Here is a 19,405-nt window from a genome sequence, read left to right as displayed (position 1 = left end):
CGCTGCCTGCTGAGATGGGGCACGATCGCTCGCTCCCACCCAGGCCACCTGTTCGCAGCCTCGCCCTCCCACCTCTGCAGGGCGCCGGAATGCTAGCTCCCAGGCTGTGGGGCACCGCGAGTATTAATAGCCCAGCTCTGAGGCTGCGCTGATAAGAAAGGCATCCCCTGGAGGCCCAGTCAGGCAGCGCCTCCAAGCAGGCTTTCCTTCCCCCTGCTCGGGAGAGAGAAGTCACTATGGCAACCCTGCTGAAGAGCCTTGTCATGTGCTCCCATGGCTGCCGCTGCAGATACTTCCAGTATCTCCATTTTTTTTTTTTTTAATTTGGGGGAAACTGAGGCTCCTTCACTTGCTGGGACCACAGAGCAAACAAGTGGCAGAGGTGATCTCATCTGTCAGCATCTCCCGAGGCCCTTTCCTTCTCCTTCGATGGCTCTGCTTCACCTCACGCAAGGCTGAGACAGACCCCTAGGACGGTGAAAGTCCCCGAAGGAGCGTAGCTGACCAGTACACTCGCTGGCCCAGTTCCTTGAACTTCAGGAAATCCAGAGTCTGGGATGGGGCAGGGCAAGAGGGCATGGACTTCTAGGAAGCACACTCCCCGTGACTAGACTGCGGGCCTGGCCGTTGGCCTGGGCCTCGGGGCAACCCCAGGGGGTAGAGATGGAGCCAGCCTGAGAGAGAGAGAGGCCCCTGCCCAGCCATCTAGAAGGGAGAATCAGGTGACAGGAGCATCTGTCCCTACCCAGGGATAGAACAGCTCTGCCGGAAGCAGGTCAGCTTTCATTCACACACATACACACCCGGGAGAGAGAGGGTCCTGCTCTCTGCCTCTTGCTGCTCTCCTTTGAGGTGCTTCACTGTTTGGAGCCTGGGTATCAGGAAGAGAAGAAAAACAGCCCCCCACACTCACAGGACTCAAGTTTAGGCTTCTAATGTTGTCTTGGCACGATCAGCTTCCAAGGACCCCTGGGGCCGGACCATCCTCCTCCAGCTCCCAGCTTTCCTTGTCTGTTTTATTTTGGGACAGGCTCTCTCCTCGCCTGGAGCCCGAGCTAACCTGGAACTTCCCTAGAAGCAGAGGATGGTCCTGATCCTCCTGCCTCCACCTCCCAACTGCCTGGGATCGTGGGTGCGAATCATCACCCACAGCTCAGACGTGTCATTCAGTCAAGACTCTGGGCAGGTCTTTCCCCGATGTTTGCAAAAGCAGCTGGTCTACATATGAGTCTGACCTGTCTCAACTGTGAGAAAACACCTAAGTCACTGAGCATCCGTTTTTTGTTGTTGGTTTTGTTTGTTTGTTTGGTTGTTTTTTTGTTTGTTTGCTTTTTAGGTTTGAAATGGTCTGCTTGATGGGCCTCCTGTGAGATAGAAGGACCTGACTCTAGCTACATCGCCAGAGAGACGTGACAACAAGCAGGTCCCTGCCTGTAGCTGGGGTGTGGTGGGAAGCGGGGAGCAGCGCAGGCTCGACTCGCTGAGATTGACGGCTGCACTCCCAGAACGTACCACCAGGGGGCAGGTTTGTCCCATCCAAATTCCCACTTGTCCAACCCCGCATTTGGCTTTTTAGCATGGTTCTTTTTAGTTCAGACAAATTTCGACATGCAAAAAAAAAAAAAAAAAAAAAAACTTGAGGGGCGGAGGATGCAGCTCAGCTGGTAGAGGGCTTGGGTAACACTCACAAGGCCCGAGGTTACATCCCCAGCACCGTGAAGCCTGGTGTGGTGACCCATGCCAATAAACCCATCACCGCGGAGCAGTAAGACTCAGAAGTTCCGCATGAAGTTCAAAGTAAATTCAAAATCACCCTGGACTAAATGAAACCCTGTCTTTAAAAAAAAAGCACAGTAGTGCACCGACCCTCGTGTACCCATCACTAGGTTTCAACAACTAACATTTTTCCCATCTTCCTTTTGTTCTCGGTGCTGTTTGTAGACGTTTCATTCTATTGTTGTTGTTTGTAGGTGTGATGTCGGAAGGGGACGTTTTGTGGCGTTTTTTTTGTTCTTGTTTTTTGCTTGCCACATGTCCTCGGGACCTGGGGGTCCAACCCTGGTTGTCACACGGTCTCCGCAAGCGGTTCACCCACTGAGTCATCTCACGGGCTCTCGTGCAGTATTTCTTTTTTTAAAAGATTTATTTATTGTCTACACAGCGTTCTGCCTGCATATGTGCTTGCAGATCAGAAGGCACCAGACCTCACTATGAATGGTGGTGAGCCACCATGTGGGTGCTGGGAATTGAACTCAGCACCTTTGGAAGAACTGCCAATGCTCTTAACCTCCGAGCCATCTCTCCAGCCCTCGTGCAGTATTTTGAAAGGGTGTCCTAGACGACGTCTCCTTTCGTCTGGAATACACCAGCGCTCCGTTCCACCTGTTTTCACAACCACATCACGACTAAGCAAAAGCCAGAGGGCCACTTTAGGGGAGCGGGGCTGGGCTGGGGGCGGTATCCTCTGAGGTAGGGCTTCATGGAGCCCAGGCTGGTAGGCCGAGTTAACTTTCTACAGCCTCTGTTTTGTTGATGAGGCCGTGTTTCACTGTCACCTCAAGGTGGCCTTGAATTAAATTCCTCTTCCTGCCTCACCCTCCCTTGTCCAGGCTCCTCTTTTCCTTTTGATTTCGTCCATGCATGCCCTGTGAGACTAGGGAGCTTGTCCTGTAGACCAATCCATATTTTGAGTGACAATAGTGGGCTTTGCCTAACCCACTATGTCTGCCGTACTGACAGAAGCCATCTGAATCAGGCTCTGATTCCATCTTTTCTTACGCAGAAATACTTCCTGGAGAAACTGTGTAACCCCGAGGTGCTTAACCTCTGTTTAAACTTTATGCTCACAGCCACCATTCTCGATGCTGGGTTGGGTTTTTGTTGTTATCGTTGTTTGGGTGGTTGGTTTTGATGTTGGTTTTTGGAGACAGGGTTTCTCTGTGTGGCCTTGGTTGTCCTGGATTGGCTTTGTAGACCAGGCTGGATTCCAGTTCATAGAGATCCACCCGCCTCTGTCTCCCCGAGTGCTGGGATCACAGGTGCCGCTGCTTTTTAATCATTGTTTTATTATCTTTGTCTGTGTGTGCCGTTTCTTTAGGCTTTGAAAAGCTCTGCCTTTCCAACTTTATTATTTCTTATCTATTTATTGCTTGGAATTCTATGGAAAGTAACTTTAAACAGCCTACTATTTAGTTATCTCAGATATAAAACATAAAAGACCAGAAAAATGTTTTTCTCCTCGTCTTCTTGTTCCCTTTCCTTTTTTTTTTTTTTTTTTTTTGAGACAAGGTCTCACTGTGTAGCCCTGACTATCTTGGAACTCACTATGTAGACCAGGCTGGCCTCAAACTCAAGAGATTGGCCTGCCTCTGCCTCCTGAACACCGGGATTAAATGTGGGCCACAATTTTTTAGCAATAGTTATTTATTTATGATAGAGGTAACAGATGTATTTTCCTTAAATGTAATTGTGAAGACTAGCCAGGCTAATATTACGTATACAGTGTAAATTAATAGGTTTTTACACAATCCGCTAAAATAGTCTTTGTTGTGGTGTTGAGCGCTGTATGTAGGGATTTCTTAGTGTAGGTGTGTGCATTCAAAAGTGTGCAGACATGTGAGTTTGGGTACGAGTGTGCACTTACGTGTGTACGCACGTGATAGGCATGGGGCCTGTAGACAGGCTCCCTTCACTGAAGCAGCCGCTCACTAACTCAGCTCTGCTGCCTGGCCAGTGAGTTCCAAGGATCCACCTGTCTCCTCTCAATCACCGTCCTCCGCTCAGGTTCCACAGGCTCCAGGCATGCACCACAGTGCCTGTTTTGTTTTGTTTTTTGCTTTTGTTTGCTTTTATAGGTTTTGAAGATCATAACTAGGGCCCTCCTGTTTTCACAGTGGGCGTTTACCAACTCAGCTATCTCTCTGACCCTGGTGTCTGGATGTTTTTGAGACTGGTTCTGGCTGTGTAGCTGAGGCTGGCCTTGAATTCATGGCAATACTCTACAGGTGAGAGCCACCATGCCTGACTTTGCCTTTTAACATTGAAATTGCTTCATCTTTGGCCACTGCCCCCTGGACTGGTTCCTTGGTCGTTTTTACTCGACCTATGAGTCTTTAGTAGTTTTCTGGCTTCTAGAAACAGGGTGACCCAAGCTCACGGCTTCTACCCCGGTGCTGAGAACAGTTACCACGCCAGGTGGGTTTTATGCCAACTTGATACGAGCCAGAGTGAGAACCCCAATGAGAATCCGCCTCCATAAGATCAGGCTGTAGGCAAGCCTGAGGGACATTTTCTTAGTGACTGATGCCCACTGTGAGGGCCCATTGTGGGTGGGGCCGTCCCTGGGCTGGTGCTCCTGGGTTTTATAAGAAAGCAGGCTGAGCAAGCCGCTGGGAACAAGCTGGGAAGCAGCACCCTCCATGGCCTCTGCGTCAGCTCCTGCTCCCCGGGCTGTACCCTGTTTGAGGTGCTGGCCTGACTCCTTTGATGACGAGCAGCAATAAGGAAGTAGAAGCAAAATAACCCTTCTGCATGGGGACAGGGGCTGCTTTTGGTCCCCGTGTTTCGCCGTAGCAGTAGAAAGGCTAAGGCAGGCAGGTACTTCCAAAAGAGCATTGACCGGTTTCTTTTTTTGTTCTTGTTACTGTTCGAGGAAGTGTCCGCGTACCTCAGGCTGGCCTTGCGCTCAGGATACCCTCGCCTCATCCTCAGGAGTGCAACGGTCACATTCCTGTGCCACCACCTTCCCTTTAAATCTTGACCGCCTTCTTTCAGTGCGGGTTTGTGGGGGCATCACCCACACTACGCCTGTGCTCTATCTCTCGGTGGCATCTTGAGCCTTGCTTTTGCTGTTTTTTCCCCACACATACCAAAGCCTGGGTGTGGAGGTCAGAGGACAACCGTAGAAGTCAGCTCTCTGCTTCCACCATGTGGGTTCTCAGGATCAAACAGATCTTCAGGGTTCACGGGGGCTGCCATTAGCCACCCAACTACCACGCCCACTCTCACCTTCCTTCCTTCTTCCTGAAGACATGTTTCACATAACTCAGGCTGGCCCCAAACACACTCTGTCACACAGGATGACCCTGAACTTTGTTTTAAACTGTACCTCTCTTGTATGATGTGGAGGCCGGAGAATAACTATTGTGTGACAAGGCTGTTCCTGGGGAGAGGCAACACACCACCACTCACGGCGGATGGGAAGCCCACAACAGACCGAAGTACAGATACCGCCAAAGTCCAACTCGGTGAGCCCTGAGATTTATTGCGGTTACTTACGAGCAGAAATGACTCAAAGACAACTTCGTCGCCTGCGGCAGCACCTGTCAGCTCACAGAAGCCAGGAACACGCTGCGCAGCCTTCAGGCAGCTAAAGGGTAGAGTGAAGAGGGTAGGGTGCCCTCTAAGAGATTCTGTTGGTCTAAACCTTTTTTTTTCCCCCAAGACAGGGTTTCTCTGTGTAGCCTTGGTTGTCCTAGACTCGTTTTGTAGACCAGGCTGGCCTCGGACACACAGAGATCTGCCTGCCTCTGCCTCCCTGAATGCTGGGATCAAAGGAGCATGCCACCCCACCTGGCTCCAGTAGCTTAATTATCCCTGTCTTTCTCTCTCCTATGAATATAGACAGTGGCGTATATACAGAAGCAGTGTTTAATTCTTCCCGTGTTTATCTTTCGTTTTGAGCTCACTCCATAGCGCTGGCTGGCCTTGAACCCATGGAGATTCGCCTGCTTCTGCTTCCCAAGTGTGCCACCACGCCTGCCCCATTGTTTCTCTTTTAAATATAAGCAGTTAGGTCAGGCATGATGGTATGCTCCTGTAAACCCACCCCCACCCCAGAGGGTAGGGAGTCAGAGGCAAGAGGATCAAGAGGTCCAGGTTGGGCTGGTTTGATGGTCCAGCAGGTAGGGACACTGGATACCCAAGCCTGGCAAGCAGAGTTCAATCCCTGTAATCCACCCAAAGGTGAAAGGAGAGAATGGACCTGCCCTCTGACTTCCCTACACACATCATACAAACACAGATATTTTTTTCTTTTTAAGTTTGGTCAGGTATGGTGGCACACATCTTTAATCCCAGCGCTCAGGAGGAAGAGGCTGGTGGATCTCTGAGTTCAAGGCCAACCTGGTCAACGGAGTGAGGAGTGAGCTCCAGGACAGCCAGGGCCATGGAGAGACCCTGCCTCAAAGACAAAGGAACGCCAGCAGCATGTGGAGTCGTTCTTCCTGTGTTGGATTGATGAGAGGCCTTTAAGAAGTTCAAGATGTGAGCAGCTGTGTTTATTATTAACAGTGAAAATGGCACATTCTAAAACACTGGTCTCCTAGTGAGCTTTGGTCGTCAACCTGACAGTTTGGCTACCTGAGGAAGTGTGGAATGGAAGGGGGATTCCTCTATCAGACTAGCCTGTGAGCATATCTGGGGGGGTCTTGATCAGCCAAAGCAGGCAGTGCTATTTCCAGGCAGGCAAGCCAAGCTGTTTTAGAAAGGTAGCTGAACCACGAGCAAGCCAGTAAGTAGCCTTCCTCCAGTTCCTTCCTTGACTTCCCTCAGTGACTTATTTGTGACCCTAGCCCTGGAGGCTTAAGTCAAACAAACCCAAACAAACCTCTGCCTTCCCTAAGGTGTTTTTGGTCAGTTTTTTTGTTTTGTTTTTTTCCTTTTTAATCACAGCAACAGGAAAGCAGCCAGAATACACGTGTCGCTTGAAGTTCCTGTGACTTTTAATGACAGAAACGAAGAAGGCTGCTCTGACCGAGCCCTCTTCCCAGCCCATCCTTCTGTAACACTGACAGCCAGCTGTCTACACAGCATTCATGCCCCCCCCCCCCCACTTTCCAGGGCAGGAAACAAGTCCTGACGGACTTGTGAACACCAGGGCCAGGATGGCACTCCGGACACACTCTGAACAGATTACTGGAGTTCTATTAGGAGAGAGGCTTTGAGGTGGTTACACCAGGGGCCGGGGGTGGCTATTTGACACCTTTTGGTCAAATGTGGCAGAAGATGGCGTTCTCTCCTGTGAAGGTGGGGTCTAGGAAAGCCTTTTCTGTTGGGGTCTGGCTCAGACTGTATAAAAACGTTGCCCAGACCCCAAATAGTAGTCTCATGAAGAGAAGACTAAGGAAAATGATCCTGGGGGCAGTGGCAGATTTTCACCATGCCTTACACGGCAAGGAGGGCAGGATCATTAACTGGCAGTGGGTGCAGAATAATGAAAAGAATGGGCGTTTCTGGCGGGCGCTTACTGAACCTGTGTAACTAACGGGGCCGGTCAGTCGGTCCTGGTCTCCGAGCGGCTGTCAGCCCGATGGCAGATCTCAGGGCGACTCAGGGATATGACTGACAGTTGGGAGTATCTGAAAGGCTTGGTCCCGAAGCGCCCACCTTCCGGAGGACTGCAGTTCTGGCCGTCAATCCTGGTCCGCGGCGACCTGTCTTGTCGACACACCCTCCTACGTGAGTCCGGACTCCGGTTCAGGCCGGCTAGGCGGGGCGCCGCAGCCAAGTCCGCCGCGCCCTCCTTCCCTCGCCCGGCAGGGCGCCCCGATTCTCACGGCCGGGAACAATGAGGTTCCGGCTTCTTTAAGGAAGATACCACCGCACCGGTGGGGCAGGGGACGGCATCCTCCCGGATGATCGCACCCAGCCCCGCGTCGCCGCCTGGGCCAGCCCGCCAACACGGCTCCGTGATCCGGACAGAAGGTGCAGCCTCCCCGCGCCTCCCCGCCCAGCCCTGCCACCAGCGAGGAAGATGCGCCGGGCGTCCGGCCCCAGCGAACCGCGCACTCCAGCCCGCCGCTCGGTAGGTCAGCAGAGGGCGGGGAGGGCGGCCACGTGCGCTGCCGGCCCCGAGCGGCGGCCGTGGCTTCCCCGGGGTCCCGGGGCTCACGACCGTCCCCGCCGCCACCCCTGCGGGCCGGGGCACCGGGGGTCCGCCCTGCAGCGCGCACACCGCTGGCGACGCTCGGCTCCGAGCAGCGGCGACCGCAGCGGCACCCGCAGCGGCGCAGGCGGCGAGGCGCTCGGCCGGCAGGGGGCGCTCGGCCGCGCACGCGCGCTGCGCAGAGCCGGCGGGGGCGGGGCCCGGCGTGAGGGGGTGTGTCCGCGCAGCCCCGGGGGCGCGCGCCAGCTTCTGAGCGGAGGCCGCGGCAGCCGAGGCGCGAGCCGCCCGATAATGGCGGCCTGCAGAGCTCAGGAGAGGGAGAAGCGGCGGCGGCTGCCCTGAGGTAAATCTGGCCCCTCGCCGCGGCACGGACGCCCCGCAGTCAGAACCGACCTCCCCGCATGTGTCTCTGTCCCCAGCAGGCCCGTCGGAGACCTCTCAGCGGAGTCATCCCCGGAAAGGCCCGGCGCTGCCCCGGCCACCGGGACCGCGGCCTCCGGCCCCGCGCGGGCCCCTCCCGGACACCCCCGGGCCCGCAGCGGCGGCCGTTCGCCGTGGCTGCGGGGCCGGCCGGAGGGCCGCGGGAGGGTCCCTCGGGCTTGCCGCCCGGAGCGATGCTGCCGCCCGGGCAGTGGGCTCGGCCTGAGCCTCCGCGTCGGCAGCGCCGCCTGGCCCGTCCCTTCCCGGCCACTGGCAGGTGCACGTCCGGGCCGGCCGTGCCCGGCAGCCGGCAGCGTGGCAGGCTGGAGGGTCCGGAAGTGACATTGTGAGGTCCCCGGGTTCTCGAAGGATGCTGGAGCGGGCGTCTCTCCACCCAGGACCCCCAGCATTTGACAGACAGCCTTCCTTTCTCATGCAGGAGGGACCCCTCTCCCCGGAGGCTCCCAGGCGGGGACTGCCGCAGAGAGGGGAGGCACTTGGAAGCTGGGGATCACGCGGAGCGGGGCAGAATGTCCGCCTGTGGCAGGAAACCTGACGTTAGGAAATACAGTAGGAACTTGGTGGGTAGGCGGCCAGTTAAAGGAAGTAACGCTCAGGGCATCCATCGGAAACAGTCGTTTTCTTTTAAATCTGGCCTATGAACTTAAACTAGTTGTTCCGGCAGCCTCGGCGTCCAGGGTCAGTCGCTTTTTGTTTTCCTAGTTGTGCAATGTAAATACAGCCTTAACTTTTCCTGCCCGTGGTGACGGCCCGGCGAGTGAGCGAGCTTTTGAGGACTGAGGAAGCACCCGGCAGACTCTCCACTCCGAAAGAACATTGCTCTGTAGGGCCTGTGCTCCAGCTTGCCCTTAAATGGTTTACTAAGTTAAACTCCAAAGAACTTTTGTCAGAGAATTCTCTTTGATGTATAAGAGGCTTCCCCTTTGGCAAAAAAAAAAAGGACCTAGAATTAAATACCTGTGTTAAGACAATTGGAAGGTAGTTCTGTTCAAATCGGCTTACTTCATTTTGAGGGGACATGTCTGCAAAAACTTTTATTTGTGTTTATTTTATAAGAACTAAATTACCAAGCATACTGGTACTTGTCTATAAGCCCAGTTCTGGGAAGGTGGAGGCAGGAGATTAGTATCAGGGTCACCTTCTGCTTCTGCTACATAGTGAGTTCAAGGCTAGTCTGAACTACAGGCTATACTACTTATACTCAAAGCATAAGGAGGTGGTCTTGTTCACTTTTAGCCGGTAAGCATAAGTCAGGAGTTTATATTTCTGTGAGGGATTTTTGTGTTTCACTGTTTTGTTTTGCTTTGCTTTGCTTTGCTTTGTTGAAACAGGGTTTCTCTGTATATCCCTGGCTGTCCTGGAACTCAGAGATCTCCCTGAGTGCTGGGATCAAAGGTGTAGCCACCACTTCTGATTAATTCCAAATTCCAGGTTTACTTTTTTTTTTTTTTTTTTTTTTTTGACACAGTGTTTCTCTGTGTAGCCTTGGCTGACCTGGAACAAGCTCTGTAGACCAGGCTGGCCTTGAACTCACAGAGGTCCACCTGCCTCTGCCTCCCTGAGTGCTGGGATTACAGGCGTGCACCACCACTGGCTCAGGTTGACTTTTTTAACAATGGCATTTTCAAGGTGTACCTATAAGAAGCAGTGTAGTTTAGTGGCTTAAAGCATGGGTATCTCAACTAAAGGGCTGTTTGGTTGCTGGCTTTTTAGTTACCCTCTCTGTGGTTTAATTTGCTCACTTCTAAAATGCTATTACCACACCTGTTTCATTACTACACAGATTATGGTTAAGGATTAAATGAAGTTAATATAAATATAAAGTAGCCAGGTGTGGTATCACACACCTGTTATTCTATCATTCCAGAGAGAAGCAGCCAGGGCTGTTGAGATGGCTTTTTCTGCCAGTCCTTATGACATGAGTTCAATTCCTGTCACCCACATGGTAGTGGGAGAGAACTAACTCCCATGTATTGTCCTCTGATGTCCACAAAGCCGTACACATGCATACAAAATATATACTACAACTTTAAAAGAAGTGAAAGCCACCTTGAGCGCCACGATACACAAGATCCTGTCTTTTGAAAAAGCATGATGGCACAAGTCTTTAATCCTAGCACTGGGGGAGCACAGGCAGGCTTATCTCTGTCAGTTGAAGGCCAGCCAGGGTTACATAGTGAGACCTTGTTCAATAAAGGAGTGGGTGGATGGAGCCTGGAGAAGGAGAGTTCAAGGAGTAGTCATGAGGGACTGAGTTTGGATTCCTAGAACCCAGGTAAAGCCAGATGTGCCTTCCTGTGGGGAGATGAGAGGCAGAGACAGTGGAGTCTGCAGTAGTTCTCAGGCTGCCATATGCTGTAAAAGTGACAGGAGAGCCAAGGTCATCTGACTGGTGTGTCGTGGTATGGGCATGCCTGCAGTCACACACCAAGATTTTAAAAAAAGGTCAGGAATGATGGTACCGTCAGCATGGCTTCTGAAGCCAGCCTAGTCTCTAGCTCAAGCTCCAGGCCAGGGAAACTTAGCGAGATTCTGACTCAAAGACAACAAAACTTTAAAAACTGTTGTAAAGTACCCGAAATAGTTTCTGATACGTGGTAAGTGCTATCTGTTACCTTTTATTGGTAGATTTGTCCAATGTGCAGCTAGATACCCTTCAAGTACCACAGACAGTGAAATAGATGGTTGAATCATGGGTAAGAATACAAGCCAATAGGTACACCTCATTTCAACAAAGTACTTTGTTGATTTTTCCAGAAACCTCGACCTTGAAGATGGTGAGTAGCCAGCCAAAGTACGATCTAATACGGGAGGTAGGCCGAGGTAGTTACGGTGTTGTGTATGAAGCAGTCATCAGAAAGACCTCTGCAAGAGTAGCAGTGAAGAAAATTCGATGCCACGCACCTGAAAATGTTGAACTAGCCCTTCGAGAGTTCTGGGCACTAAGCAGTATCAAGAGCCAACACCCCAATGTGATTCACTTGGAAGAGTGCATTCTACAAAAAGATGGGATGGTGCAAAAGATGTCCCACGGCTCTAATTCTTCCCTTTATTTGCAGGTATGTGTCACTGGATAGGAAATGGACGTAATGTTGGTCAGCAAGAGGAAATGAAAGTGTCAGATGAACTCTCTTAAATGCAGGTGTAGAGAGAGGTCCACAGAGGATAGAGATGTGTGCTTTAAATGTGCTGCACATACCTAAAAATGGCATAAGCCACCTGCCATTGCCTGCTACTTGCCAGTCAGCATAGCAATAGGACAAGATGGGAACTAAAGGAGCTTTGAGACTAGCATCTGAGTTCAGTTCTGGAAACCATTGTTTTGAAAGTAAACACGGAAGACAAAAAAAAACCGTAGTCAGTAATAGCCACACCCACAGGTAATTGGACTTCTCTTCTATAAGCCACAGGTCTAAATATAATAAGCCTTACACGACTAAATTGGTCCATGCCGATAATCCTAGTACTTGAAAGGTGGAGCCAGGGGACTCAGGAGGTTAAGATCAGACTCACCTGTCTATTTAGTTGAAGGTATTTCCTAGACTGAATCAGAAGTTCAGGACAAAAGTTGTCTTCTGGCCTCCACAGTCCCACTGTGACATGCACACATGGAAGCACGCACATAGATAGATAGGTAGGTAGGTAGGTAGGTAGGTAGGTAGATAGATAGATAGATAGATAGATAGATAGATAGATAGATGTGATTTAACAAAACAAAAATTAATAACAGCACACAAACTATGTTTGGCTTGGGGAAAAGACTGAGGGGGTACAGGAGTCTGCTGCCTGATAACCTGAGTTCATTTCTCTGGTCCCACATGGTAGAAAGATGGAGTGGACTCCCGGAAGTTGTTCTCTTACCTCCACAAGTGTTCTGTCGTAACCCGCCCCCAAACACAAAATAAATAATCCTAAATTTTTAAACTATCTTTATTGTTTACTTTTCTAAAAGTTACCCTGATAGAAAAATATTGGAAACATTGCTTTTTTCTTTTCTTTTCTTTTGGCCAGTGCTAGAGATTGAGCCTAGGGTTTGGGGCATACTGCTTAAACTATATTACCTGCTAAACCTTGTCAATTTTACATAAGTTTTAGAGGTTAAGGTACACAATCCCTTTGGATGGAAAAGCAGAGATATTAACACATTTGACTTAGCACTAAGTCCAGATCTAGAGAATGTAACAAGTATTAGGTATTAGGGAGGGTGGGATTGGGTGGGGATGAGGGAGGGGGCTACAGCTGGGCTACAAAATGAATAAACTATAATTAATATAAAAAATAAAAATTTAATTAAAAAAAGAATTAGGTATTATTTAGTCCTTCAAGGTTTTAAGATATGAAGTACCAGATTTGACTGATTTTTGTTTTTAAGTTTCCCTTTTTAGTAAATCTTTCACCTTTTAAAGCCGTATGGACCTGTATTTGATTTATGGCACTTTCTGCTCTCAGGATGACTTGAAATAAATAATCCAACTTTCCTAGTAGCTATTTGTTTATATGTGTGGTGATCATTTTTGCCTTCCATGGGCATTGTCAAAGTCAAAGGGGATGCTGAAACTAGATTTGATAAATAAGAACTCAGAAATAGGTACTGTGTTGAAATAAAAGCCTTTTCTATGAATCTAATAAGTAAAGCAAGTTTTTCTTTATTTCTTATAGAGTCTCACTGTGTAGCCCTGTCTAGCCTTAACTCACTATGTGGGCCATCATGCTTGACCACTAATTTATCAGTAGAATTGTATTAAAACAATACAGTAATCATTACACAAATCTAGTGTAGCCAGAGTCCCTATGCATGGCCTCTATTTGTATACATTTTTATTTTTCTATATATTTTTCCAGATATATTCTTCCTTGTTCTCAGTAGGAATCATAGCTAAAACCAAGAGAAAATGGAACAGTTAGTTTCAAGGACTCGAGCATAGGGGCTTTGCGGCCTCCAGTCTGTGTGTTTCAGATTAGTGGCATAGATGGTGTAGGAACTTGTAATAGGAAATGTGATACATCTTGGTGCGGGAAGGATTATGAACCGGCTGGGTGTGGTACACATGCCTGTAATCCTAACACATATGAGAAAAGAAGGATAAGTTCAAGGCCACCCTGGGTACAGACTTAAAAAACTGTTATAAACTATTTTTAAGACTTACAGAGTCTAGCAAGCATTATCTAGACAAGTGCATGAGAACTATACATTTCCCTTCTTGCAGGCTAGCATTATGAACACCACCTACCTGCCTTCTAAACCACTCTTCCGGTATTCTGCATAACGCAAAGCTGCTTATTAAGTTTGCGTTCTCTCTGCACTGCCACACCACACAACAAGGAGACTCCTGCAGGCCATCACCATTTCTGCCCTCTGCCTGCGGAAGACGGAATGAAAGGGTGTTCTTTGCTTTTGCCATCATGAGCAGATGAAGTAGTGATAGTAATTAATTTAAATGTAAACTTATCAGCTACTTATTCTCCAACAACTCCACTCTGATTCTTTCCCTTTTCTTTGATCTAAAAAAGACACCATATAAATAATTTAAAAGCAATATGCCTCTATATTTTAGTCTTTTCATAAAGTGATGAGCTAGGTGATGGGAGAACTCAGCTATATTGACATATGTAAAAAATGCAGGCTAGTTGGGCACTTGCCAAAATACAGTTACTTAAAAACTTGTTGGCTTAGAAATTTAGTGTGTATTCATTAGGAACAGAGGTGGCATTCTGAAGTGCTGGAAAAAATATAATGCATATATAAAAACACGGATGAAATAAAATATTCCTGAGGTTTCCAGTTAAAGCTGGGGACTGGGGCTTGACTCACGGGATAGAGCAGAGCTCCCTAATCCTTCCTCTCAGAGCCTCTCGCCAGAGAAATGCGTGCATAACACTGGGTGTAAAAGTATGTAAAAACAGATCTACAAATCAAACATGTACAAACAATGAGTCATAAATAATTTCATTTTAAAGCAATCCTTTGGTATAAATATAATTTTACCTCATTTTTTGTTTGTTTTGAGATAGGGTTTTTCTGAGTAGCCTTGGTTACCCTTGACTCACAGAAATCCGCCTGCCTCTGCCTCTCAGAGAGTGCTGAGGCAGGGAGTACAGGCGTGTGCCACCACACCTGGCTTCGTAATTTTACCTTTTCTTAAGGTAGAAAGCAAATTTAGACACTAATGAAGCGAATGTACCTGTTCATTTCTACATAGAGTTAAATCTTGGCTGGCGAGATGGCAGGCCTGACAACCTGAGTTCTATCCTTGAGTCCCACAAGGTGGCAGGAGAGAACCTGCTCCCCAGAGTCATTCTGGGGGCCCATGTTGCATGCGCACAAATACAATTAAATGCATTTTAAAAATTGGACTGAATGTTTGTTACTGTAGAACATAGAGCCTCTTTAGCATTTTCCACAGTTGATTATTTTTATTTTATAAATATTAGTGGTGAGAACAGTGCTTCATATAACTGTGTTAGTACACAATGGTAGACAGTTTAAGGCAAATTTAGAAACTGTTGGAAATTCTGCTCTAAGAGCTTTCGGTGAGCCTCTTGCCTCTGCGTCCGTAGTCCTGGGGTTATGGGCATGTGTTGCCACACCCATCTTAAAGCAGCAATTTTAACCTCTGTCTCTCTCTCTGAGACTGCCTCGCTGTCTAACTCAGCCTGGCCTTAACCTTGAGATCTCTTAGCTAGGTGCAGTGACACACACACCTGTAATTTCAGCCCTGGAGGTGGAAGCAGCCAGCCTTGAGCTATGCAGTGAGATTGAGACCTTTATGGACTGCTTGAGGTCCTGCCTCAGAAAGGAGAAGGAAGAAAACAGCACCATAACACAATCCACCGATAGGCTACTTTGGTGTTTGCTAGTGCAGAAGACTTTGTTTTCCCCAATTAAACCATTATGTTCCTACAAAAGCAGACATCTTTGTATATGTAGTAAAAACACTGCAGTTTGGTTCTAATTAATTTTGGGTAGCTTAATTAAACCTTTGACTGTTGCCAGCTTTTCTGTGACACCCTCACTCCCCATTCAGTATAAGAAAACTTTCCCTGGGGGCTGGAGAGATGGCTCAGTGTTTAAGAGCACTGGTTGCTCTTGCAGAGGTCCTAAGTTCAATTCCCAGCAACCACATGGTGGCTCACAACCATCTGTACAGGGATCTGATGCCCTTTTCTGGCATGCAGGTGTACATGCAGATGGAGGACTCATATACATAAAAATAAATAAATAAATCTTAAAGAAAAAAATTAAAAAAAGAAACCTTTCCCTGGCATGTACAAGACCTGAGTTCAATTACCAATACTGCAGAAACAAAACTGCAGACTCACCTGACTTTCTTCTTTCCTTTCTTTCTTTTTCTTATATATCTTTTAAGATTTATAGCTGGTGGTAATGGCACATGCCTTTAATTCCAGCACTGGGAGGCAGAGGCAGGTGGATCTCGGAGTTCTGGTCTACAGAGCAAGTTCCAGGACAGCTAGGGCTACACAGAGAAACCCTGTCTAAAAACAAAAAAGATTTATTTTATTAAATTTTAATTGTGTTGGGGGAGGGGGTATATGTGTGTCAGCGCAGGTGCCCTTAGAAGCCAGAAAAAGTATTGGATTGTCTCTGGAGCTATAGTTGCAGGCAGCTGTGAGCCACTGATGTGGGTATTGAGCTGAATCCCGGCCTCTGTGAGAGCAGTGAGCTTGTAACTGCTGAGTCTTGTCTCCAGCCCCTTCAACCTTTCTATAGTCAGATTTCATAACAACTTCTCTCCTCATCCCTCACAGCTGGTGGAGACTTCATTGAAAGGAGAAATTGCCTTTGACCCCAGAAGCGCCTATTATTTGTGGTTTGTGATGGATTTTTGTGACGGAGGAGACATGAATGAGTATCTGCTGTCCAGAAAGCCCAATCGAAAAACTAACACCAGCTTCATGCTTCAGCTCAGCAGTGCTCTGGCTTTCTTGCATAAAAACCAGATCATCCACCGAGACCTGAAGCCTGATAACATCCTGATTTCTCAGAGCAGACTGGATACCAGTGACTTGGAGCCCACGCTGAAAGTGGCCGATTTTGGCCTAAGTAAAGTTTGCTCAGCATCTGGGCAGAACCCAGAAGAACCTGTCAGTGTGAACAAGTGTTTCCTTTCCACGGCATGTGGAACAGATTTCTACATGGCTCCTGAGGTATGGGAAGGGCACTACACAGCGAAAGCTGACATCTTTGCTCTGGGAATTATCATCTGGGCGATGCTGGAGAGGATCACCTTCATAGACACAGAGACAAAGAAGGAGCTCTTGGGGAGTTACGTAAAGCAGGGAACCGAAATTGTGCCTGTTGGGGAGGCACTTCTGGAAAACCCCAAAATGGAACTTCTCATCCCTGTGAAGAAAAAGTCTATGAATGGGCGAATGAAACAGCTGATTAAGGAAATGCTGGCTGCAAACCCTCAGGATCGTCCGGATGCTTTTGAACTAGAACTCAGATTAGTCCAAATTGCATTTAAAGACAGCAGCTGGGAAACGTGACCTACTGCGTGCAAGCATCTTAAATAGGTGCTGCTCCTGATTCAACAGAGATACAACATTACATGGCCGAAAAGAAGACGGAAGTTAGACTCCACTTTTTAAGGGTTTAGGTTTTATTGTGGGGTAGTTTTTTTCTCTCGTTTTTCTTAATCCATGCAGGCCATCTTATTGTATGTTTTGAATGTGTATTACCAATGTGGGTGTAAAAATTTTTTTCTTTAAATCATTGGTAAAAGTTTGGCAGAAAAAAAAAATTCTCTTAAGAGCCAAGCAGAGAAGAGAGTCCAATTTTCTGGAAAATGCTTTTAAGTATTTTAGACATTCCTTGTCAGTATTAGGCACTTCCATGGAAAAGAGGTTTGCATGCTGGTAATGCGACCTTTGAAGCTTTGTAAAGGAAACATGTATGTATGTATTTATGTATATGTAAGTATGTGAGTGTGTGCATTTTGCATTCCACATGAAGAAAATGCCACTTCTGTTTAAATTATTTGATACAGCTTTGGTTTTTTGAGATTTGCTGGTGAAATTGGTGATGAAAAACCACACAAACCACCTCTCATCCACCTTCCCTGCCCCTCTTACTACTGGAAACATGGGTAAGGGTATTTTTTGTTGTTTTGTTTCGTTTTCCCAGTATACGTCTCTTTAAAGGCATCATTTTGGAGGGTCTAAAATGGCTGATTAACCATAACTGAAACCAAGCAGTTCAAACTGCTGAAGTATGTCTGAGCTCTCCAGAGCCCCGTAACATTTCGAGTTGAATTAGTCATGTAGTCTCATGTAGAAGGTCGGCAAGGATGCTGATGGCTCACCTAGACCTTTAGGTAACTGAGCATTTGTTTAATTAAACTACTGCACTGGGGCATCTGCTGTAACCTGAGGATGCTATTCTTCTGTTCTCAAAACATTGCTTTACGCAACTGTAGTACTTGATGTATTGATTTCAGGTTTTAAGACTTTATAAATATCGGCATAAAGTTGAAGAAACAAATGAGCTCAGCCTCGAGTCGCTAGCCCTGGTGTGTCTTCCTGTTGGACCACTGGAGTCCCTGTCACTCTGACTCTGATGCGGTTTTCTGTCTCAGGTGAGACAGTAATGGGACTGGTAATCACTTTCATAAATATTGGTCGCTTTTTTTCCAAAGTGAGAGGTGATGCATACAGAGTTTGGGAATGGGTAAAATTCTATGCCATCAACTGCTTCTGAGTAGAAAGTTGTGGATTTCATATGGTCATCTGGGATTGTCTGTCAGAAAGCAAGACTTAACTCCTGAAGTGAAATTCTAACTGCATGGCTGTCTCCAGATTGTTCCTGCTAATGCAGGAAAGGTTGCTTTCTTACACCAGAACAACAGTCTTTAAGATGAAGTAGATTCTGCCATGGTATCTAGGGAAGCTTCATAAAGCACGAGATGCCCACCTCTGGTGCTGGGGTGGAACCTGGGGCCCGGGTGTGTGACAGAGCGGCACACCACTGACCCCATGGGAGCTTTAGAAAGCCCTAAGATGCAAAAGCCAAAACAGTGCCAGCACGTTGACATCACAGCTGTCATCATCTCATTGCTCCAGCCTCTACACCTTCGCAGGAGGGGTGGTCTCAGCTCAGCGGAGAGCGCTTGTCTCGCATGTGAAGGCCCTGGATTCAGTCCCAGCACTCCAAAATCAGTAAATAAAATGTGTTCAGAGGGTAATAAAAGATAAAACAGAAAAGATGGAATATGTAAAATTCTAGCTGAATCAATCTGGAAGTTTAAAAACATGGAGAGGCTTTAATTAAATCAAATCTCATCAAATTAAAAAAAGGCACATATACTTAATAGCACTTGCAGACTTAAATAATTCTTTCAGAAATAAGCGGTGGAAGTGTACCGAGCCTTCGTGGTAATTGACCCTCTGGGTCACAAAGTTGACAGGGATTTGACCAGGGGATGGAGTTGCAGGAAACTAGAAGTCATTATAACGTGTAACCTACGCCTTGGCCTGCCATCAGACTGACATGTGATGTACACCAACAAGTACCTGTGTACTTGAAGCCCTGGTGTCCTAAGCACATAGCTCTTGATCCTGCCTTCTTGAAAATAATGAGGAATTTGGTTTGTCTTTTGTTTTGGTTGGTACTGGGAGCAAACCCTGGGCCTTGCATGTGCTACACCACTGAGCTAAATGTCCAGCCCCAGTTATATTTATTTTGAAAGATTTTTTCCTGTGAAAAAGAATCCTTTCCTTCATTAGAGGTAAGGGTTTGAGGGGATCAGGAAATTTCTTCCAGAATGTTCTCAAGCCCTTGTATTCTAAAATAGCTTATGATATCAACAAGAAGGATAGTAATTTGTCTTTTGTTCCTTCAAAGATATTTATTAAGTACCTACTGTGTGCTCAGCACTGGTTTAGTTGCTACAACAACAATTTAAGGTTTGTAGTTGTAGGGGCTGGAGAGACTGCTCAGCAGTTAAGCGGACTTGCTATTCTTGCACAGAACTGGAGTTCAGTTCCCAGTACCCAGGTTGGGTGGCTCACAACCACCTGTAACTCCAGCTCCAGGGGATCCACACACATGCATAATCTAAA

General features: G+C 47.7%; 1 protein-coding gene across 2 annotated transcripts; it reads left to right on the top strand.

Moving 5' to 3' along the window:
* The first annotated feature begins 8,094 nt into the window (after nucleotides 1-8,094).
* Pdik1l (PDLIM1 interacting kinase 1 like) lies at nucleotides 8,095-17,831 on the top strand. Of its 2 annotated transcripts, XM_055611387.1 has the most exons (3): nucleotides 8,095-8,228; nucleotides 11,084-11,385; nucleotides 16,094-17,831. In XM_055611387.1, exons 2-3 carry the CDS (start codon nucleotides 11,101-11,103, stop codon nucleotides 16,832-16,834), a joined length of 1,026 nt encoding a protein of 341 aa, XP_055467362.1. In that variant the 5' UTR covers nucleotides 8,095-8,228; nucleotides 11,084-11,100; the 3' UTR covers nucleotides 16,835-17,831. The 2 variants fall into 2 exon arrangements, with proteins under 2 accessions (XP_055467362.1, XP_055467361.1); XM_055611386.1 differs by lacking the exon at nucleotides 8,095-8,228 and having other exon boundaries at nucleotides 11,004-11,385.
* The last annotated feature ends 1,574 nt before the right edge of the window (nucleotides 17,832-19,405 follow it).

Source organism: Psammomys obesus, unplaced genomic scaffold, assembly GCF_907164565.1.
Source record: "Psammomys obesus unplaced genomic scaffold, mPsaObe1.curated_primary_1811, whole genome shotgun sequence".
NCBI lineage: Eukaryota > Metazoa > Chordata > Mammalia > Rodentia > Muridae > Psammomys > Psammomys obesus.
This window is presented reverse-complemented; position numbering and strand designations above follow the sequence as displayed.

Bases quoted from the DNA above. Each gene is read 5' to 3' on its own strand.
- Pdik1l (XM_055611386.1), top strand. From the start codon at position 11,008: ATGGTTGAATCATGGGTAAGAATACAAGCCAATAGGTACACCTCATTT. The intron at 11,386-16,093 runs GTATGTGTCACT...CATCCCTCACAG, and splicing joins ATTCTTCCCTTTATTTGCAG to CTGGTGGAGACTTCATTGAA.